Source organism: Poecilia latipinna, unplaced genomic scaffold (assembly GCF_001443285.1).
Source record: "Poecilia latipinna isolate Pla-1442-1.1 unplaced genomic scaffold, P_latipinna-1.0 Scaffold1432, whole genome shotgun sequence".
NCBI lineage: Eukaryota > Metazoa > Chordata > Actinopteri > Cyprinodontiformes > Poeciliidae > Poecilia > Poecilia latipinna.
Genome location: NW_015114048.1, coordinates 128264 through 134947, shown reverse-complemented (window position 1 = coordinate 134947; position 6684 = coordinate 128264). Strand labels below are relative to the sequence as shown.

The 6684-nt window shown below is 48.6% G+C and overlaps 1 protein-coding gene across 6 annotated transcripts in view; it reads right to left on the bottom strand.

Moving 5' to 3' along the window:
• Positions 1-6684, bottom strand: part of kdm3b (lysine (K)-specific demethylase 3B) — a 36441-nt gene that overhangs the window by 12210 nt on the left and 17547 nt on the right. For 2 of the 6 annotated variants that reach the window (XM_015057040.1, XM_015057043.1), the window contains exons 8-20: positions 4231-5422; positions 3935-4151; positions 3634-3848; positions 3376-3528; positions 3165-3272; positions 2794-2921; positions 2384-2681; positions 2045-2298; positions 1594-1866; positions 1329-1512; positions 1133-1223; positions 443-573; positions 228-347 (exon numbers count right to left, since the gene is read on the bottom strand). In XM_015057040.1, coding sequence (XP_014912526.1) covers positions 228-347; positions 443-573; positions 1133-1223; positions 1329-1512; positions 1594-1866; positions 2045-2298; positions 2384-2681; positions 2794-2921; positions 3165-3272; positions 3376-3528; positions 3634-3848; positions 3935-4151; positions 4231-5422 — 3364 coding nt within the window. Of the gene's footprint in view, positions 1-227; positions 348-442; positions 574-1132; positions 1224-1328; positions 1513-1593; positions 1867-2044; positions 2299-2383; positions 2682-2793; positions 2922-3164; positions 3273-3375; positions 3529-3633; positions 3849-3934; positions 4152-4230; positions 5423-5928; positions 6668-6684 lie in introns of those variants that run through there. The other 4 variants (XM_015057042.1, XM_015057044.1, XM_015057045.1 and 1 more) reach the window with 3 other exon arrangements.

Below are 6684 nucleotides of genomic sequence, written 5' to 3'. Positions count from 1 at the left end.
TTTTTTTTTTTTTTTAGATTATACGAAGATCTGTGTGTTGTTGTGGGGGGGGGGGGGGGGGGGGGGGGGGGAAGTACTTTGAAATACTGTTTGCAACATATTTTTAAGCAACAAGCATTTTCTTATTAATAGTTAGTAGGTCAGCTGTAGTTATGGTGTCTAATAACTAAAGCAGTGAGAGTGTCTGTGTGGGGGGGGGACAAAGAGTCCCCCTTAAGTCTACCGACCTTGCTCCTGGTTTTCTTCTCCATGAGGAATGCCGACGTACACCATGACGTTGACGGCGTCGGACACATCAAGATGGAGGTTAGTGGTTCCGACCTTCCTGTCCTCGGTCGAAATTAAGCCTGCAGACATTGGGGGAGTTGAAGGAAGAAAGGAAGACGGTGAAAAGGAACGTACGCTGCACAGAGAGGAAATGTCACCAGGCGGTCGTTTTTACCATAGGCGTTGTACATCTTTGGTCCGAGGTCAGGACGCACGAAAAAGTTGGGCAACCGTGAAGCGAGGTTTAGACGGCCGTCTCTTTTTGTGTACTCGGGCAAAGGAAGATTGTCCATCAAATCATCAAACCTGGAAAAAAAAGGAAGGTGGAATATCTTACTAAGTTAATTGTTTTACTGAAACGTGTATTAGCTGTTATACTGTCTACTGTTCTGCAATATATATATACATATATATATGACATTTATATTGTACTAGTTATATAGTTTCTATCAACTAGAAAGAAACCTCTCTACCTTTAAAAATGTTGCAGTGGTATCAAAATTATTTTTCTCAGTATGAGTTTCAAAGTTAACCATCATGACAACATCAGTCAGAACTTCTCTGAACCGAATACAAATAATTAATGATCACTCAAAGTAGAAATGCTGAAAAGGGTCATAACTATTAAAGGAAAATCAAAATCAATGAAAATCATCATCAGCAAACCCAAACTTTACAGCCACCATGAATTGGAAATAATCATTTACTAAAAGTCAATTTGCATGGCAATTTTTAAATGAACAAAAATTCTAAAACAACTACAAAAAAAAAAATATATATATATATTATTTTTTTTGTTTTAAATAAAATTTTACATATTCAAAATTTCTGGAACTAAAAAGCAACACAGGTTTGGTTTCCTCACCTTGTGGGCATCATGTCTCTGAAGTCTTCACCTGGAGGCCAGTCCTTTAGTTTCAACACCATCGGCCTGCCGTCGTTGTCCTGCAGCCGTTCTGCACTCGGAGGAGACATTAAAGACATTGAGACAACGTCCACTGCATGCTTTACCTGTCCTGCAGGTAGTTTTAAACTGAAGTACGAGGAAAAACAAGTTGTACTTTTGAACTCACTGGAGATCGTCTCAAAGCCGTCCCAGAAGTCTCGCACCTTTACATCGGAAATGATGGCACAGTTTCTGCAGTTGACCAGGTCTACGTCCTGGTTCCCAAACTCCTCGCTGAACGCCTCGGGCCGCCACAGTTCGGATTTTAGCCGTTTATGTATTCCTGACACCAGCACAGGCTGGAAACGAACCAAAACATATCAAGACGACACGTCAGCCCGTCTTTCGCCAACAGGTATTTTACACTCTGTGATTCGTACCTGCCCCTGCTTCCAGCACTCTCTGAAGATCTTCCAGTTGTTGCTGTTGCTAGGATCCTGCAGGCAGAGGAGTCGCCCATCACAGAGCCAAGAGTGTGAGGTATGTGGTTCCAAAACACTAAGACCCATTACGCCGTCTTTACGGGCTCCCAGCACTCCAAGTTCGCCGCCTTCGGAGGTCACAGAGCGCCGGCCCTCTGCTTTCTTGGTCTCCACAACAGAGGCGATGATGTGGTCCAGGATGTTTGGTAGGCTGCTCTTCGTCTTGTCGCTCTGCATCGTCAAAAAATAATAATTTTAAAAAAAAAATTAGCTTTTTTTATGAAGGCAGGACATTCGAAACATTATTCGCCAGTAGGTGGCAGTGATATTTTGCAATCTTGTAGGTGGCGTTTAAAATTAAAAGCATTATTTTTGCACACAAGGAAAAACAATGAAAACCTGGACATACACTTGATGAGGTAAAAACAGAGGGGAACGGTACACTGCTCTCTCCAGGCCCCTGAGACAGCTTTCCCGGTCCAGAGTTGAGCAGGTCACGGAGGCTCGACCCCTCCGGTTTGGACTGGGTCATGCTGGGTCCGAGCAACAGGCTGTTGAAGAGCTTCGGACTGGAAGCAGGCGGCTTTGAGAGGGCACTGAGCGAGTCCAGCCCAAAGGGAGGCCGGCTTTCTCTACTCATCATGGCGCGAAGTGAGCCGGATTCTGGAAGAAGAGGGTCGTTAAAACCGAAGCCGATTAAGGATTTCTTTATCCGACTCCTGGTTCTGCGTTTCCTTTTCCTACGCACCCTTGGTGTCATCCTTGGCTTTCTGTGTGGCCAGGTCTGCCAGCCAGTGCAGAGCAGAGCTGTTGCCCTCTCCCGATGGACGGGCGTCCTTGGCAGAGGACTGTGTGACAGTACATGGAGTGGATGTACTAATAACAGAGTTACTGGTACTACCCACAGTTCCCCCACCCCCGCTGTCTGAAGGTGTTGCCGTCTGCATGCTCTCTGTTTTGATTACTGACGTTTCTGCCTCTGGTTTTGGAGTAGTGCCAGCACCAGATAAAACTGTAAGGCCACCTCCGCTGCTGGACGTAGACTGCTAAAATAAACAAATACAAGACAAAAAAAAAAGATGCATTCGAGTTGAAATATTTTTTAAAAATTGCAGAATAAAACAAAACAAAACAGTGGGAGAAGGCAACACAGGATACCTGTGAAATCCCATTGGGGGCGGTAGGTCGGACTAGTGACTTTGTGTGTCGACTAGCACAGGGGCAGTTGGCTTTAATACCCCACTTTCCCCTTGCTGAATGCACCATGTCACCTATATTATAAAGAGCTGAAGCAGAAAGACAAAAAAATCAGTCCTTGCATCTCTTTCATACCTACAAGACATGATATTTACGTAATAGGTTTATAATGTGTGAAGATGCTGATCATTCAAACACCACTTTACGACTTACTCAAACTGACTTTCTATCTTCACTGTCCTTTGGGATGTTAAAAATAACCTACTATAAAATACTCAGGTCTACTGGGATTATGTGTCTTCAACAGACATGTTGCAGGCTGTTTGCTTTACCTGTTCCTGGTATAATTTGCGTTGGCATGAGGTTTTGAGGCTCGTGAGGTTGGCCTTTGGCACACTTTAACCAAGAGAAAACCTCGTCCTCTGGGGTTTCGTCCACATCTAAAAGGAGGTTCGCAGAAAAGTCACGCAAAGCAAGAAAATCGCACAAAAAAACTAGAGTGAACGTAACGTTTGTTCCCAAAAACTCCAGTTGATAAGCTACCTTCTCTTGGCCTGTTCCTGCGGAGCCGGTAGCAGTCCAGGCACACTCCGAAGCCGCACTTGCGGCAGACCCAGTGGATGTTGAACAAGGTCGTCTCGCATACGTCGCACATTTCTCGAACGCCTCGCACGGCGCGTTTCCACGCCACTTTCTCTGAAAAACCATGGGGGGGAAAAAACACATTTATTTCAGATCGCAGACAAATCAAACAAGAGGACAAAACCTCAAGATGAGGCGTGAGACGACTTTCAGACTCACGGTGAGGTTCCACCATCATCATGGCCTCCTTCTCAGACATCACCAACTGACAGAACTGGTCTCCCACGTTGGCCAGGATGTACTTAGACGTGTCGAGGTCAAGGCCTTCTTGGACCGCCGGCGCAGGTAACCAGAGACCCATCGCCATGTTATCGCTCTGCTGAGGACTGAGGAAGCCTTCCACACGGAGTATACCTTTACGTGTGAAAGCCAACCTGGGTGACGGCAGGAAAAACAAACTTGAAATTTAGTCACAAGATGGAGGAAACGGCGTGCTGCTATCAAACCACTTCGGCCTCACCTCCTGAAGTGGAAGAAGCGGCAGGCCACGTTCGGGTCGTCTTCATCCTCGCTGTCGTCCTCCGTGGTTCGGTACTTCCGATAGCGTTCCAGGCGACACTCGCGGCACTTGTGCAAGTGAGGAGCCACGCTGATGCAGGAGCCGTCCTGGAGGAAGGACTCACCTGACTGCTTCAGACGGCGCACTTTGCTCTGGTCTTTCAGCACAGACTGGCCCACTGGAAATCACAACGCAGCGTTAACTCTATCGCCAACGTGGCTTCCGATAAGAATTTACGAAAATGACTGCGATGGCACCTTTAAAAGACTTGTTACGCGGACGGCTCTTGGGAGCCACCTGGACTTTAGATTTTTGCTGGATGGATCCATCCTTAGCAGGAAGAGCAAGCCCCAGGGGGATCTGATCTTTCTCCAGGCCCTCCTCGTTCTCGCTGAGGTCCGACAGGTCGCTGTTGGTGCTGGAGTCGGAGTCGCGCTTGGATGACTGGCTTCGATCTTCGAGGCTAAACTTCTGTGGTTGACTCTGGTCGAACAAAAGAGCCGTTTCCTTCATTTCTCCAGAGCTGCTACTTCCCATCATCAGACAGCCCGACGTAGAGGTCGGCATCTCTACGACTTCTTGGTCCTTCTTTGTCATGGCCATCTCGCTCTGCAGAGTCTGAGGTGGCGCCGGTGTGGTGGAAGAGCTGACCGAAGCCGCGGCTGAGGGCGCTGTGAAGCCGGACGACAGAATGCCTTTAGGCGGCTCCGCCATAGTGAACAGGTTAGGCTTACTGTCAATAGAGCCACCCAGAGTTTGTGGCTCAGTCCCAGAGAGGCCAACAAAAGGTGATGGCGAGCTTTTATCTCCATAAGCCAGGAAAGGATTAGTAGACTCTTTAGAGGCCTGCAGAAAAATGTTCTGGTGGATATCTGAGGAGTTAAAACTGGACTGTAGCCCTAAACTCCCTTCAGCAGTTCCGTTATTATTGTTGTTGTTCTTAATAGCACTTTGGGCTCCAGAGGCCATCCCAAGACCACCAATCGTCAGGCCAGGGCCCCGTGCACCTGCAGATGCGCTCTGGAAGGCTGATGGTATGTTGAAAGCACCATTTCCCAGAGGATGGGCCTCAGGCACTTTGGGCTGCTCGGGCTTCTTCAGCCCTTCAGTAGAGGCTGCAGGCCTGAAAAGAGCCGCCGGCTCTTTACTCAGACTCTCGGACATAGCAGTGAAGTAATTAGTGTCCTTGGTTTGAGTCTGACCGGCTGTCAGAATGGAGCTGGTGCCAGAATTCTGGGTCATGCACTGAAAAAAGAGGTTCTGGTCCTGCGGAGGTCGGGTCTCGCTCTTGGCTCCGCTGAAGCCGAAGCCGAAAGGCTTGGTGGTGTCGAGGGAAGCTGTGGTGGTGGTGGTGGCGGGAGCGCCGTTGGTTTGGGAAGCGACATCTCCAAACACCGGAGCCGTGGGGGTCGCCTGAGACAAACGGAAACTAGGTGTTGTTTTAGAACCCTGGGAGTGAAAAATAAAACCGTGAATTAATATGTTGTAGTTGCAACTACAACGCCTGCAGTTCCTTGGAGAAGCATTCATGTCCCTTGAATCTTTCCTCACATCAGGATACTGTTGCTTCAAAACTGCAACAGTTATATTGATTGATTAGAAATAAACAATATTGTTCTGATTATTTTCTTTTTGTATCTTTACAGCCTTTGGTCATTTCATGAATTAATGTTCTTCATCATTTCAAAATGGAAAGAGTGAAGCATAACCACAAACCTGCCCCGGTGTCATCATCACCAAAATGACACATGGTGGCGGCAGCGTCATGACAATACACTGACTCTAATCACATCACCTTTATATGTGTTCGGTTGTGTTGGTATTCCTCATAAAAGCCAAATAAAACACCCTGAACTTCATGGCCACACTGAGAACCGGTAAAGTTTAAGGCATATGAATGCTTTTCCAGGGTAGCGCAACCGTACAGCCAGCATTAACCTCATGGAGCCGCTTACCTCTGTCTGGCCTCCCCAGGTGGGAGCTTTAGAACTGAACCCCATCGACGAAGATAGAGAAACGCTGGGTCTGCTGTCCTGCGCCCAAGAAATGGTGACGGGCCCCGGGGAGACGAGAGCAGCTGATTGAGAGAAAGCCGACTGGGGGGCATCCTCTCGGTCCGGCTGGGGGGACGGAGAAGCCTTTGGGGCTGGAGCACCATGGACCAGGACTGGCATTTGCCCCAGTGAGGGAAAAGATGTGGTTGAGAAAGGGGAAGGGGCCGGCTTGAGAGGGGGAGGGTTGGGCGGGTGAGAAATGCCGCTGGTGGAGTCCGCCGCTCCCTGCGGAGAGAACAGGCGCCCGTTTTCTTTGACGAGGGCGGGATACAGAGGCGAAGGAGCATTCGGGTGGTCCAAGTGAACCGAGGAGTTTGTGTTGGGAGAGGACACGCTTCCTGGAGGAGAGGTTCCCTCTGAGGGGTTTCCGTTTTTGGTGGAGCTGCTGACTCTCTCAGAGTCTCCGGCCCAGATCCCAACGCCTTCCTCCGCAGCCTTGCTGGAGTCCCCGCAGTTTTGAGTACCTGCTTCGGAGTTTCCTGCTCCTTTAAACCGTTTCAAGTTCAAGTCGTCGCCGTCCTCTGAGGCAGTCCTGCGTCTGCGTCCGTCTCCCTTCAGTGCTTCGCTGTCCTTCCTTCGTTGTCCATTGTTACCAGGCTGAGAGGGACACAACGGGGACATTTAGTTCTTCACCTGGCAAAACTGGATTCAGTAAAC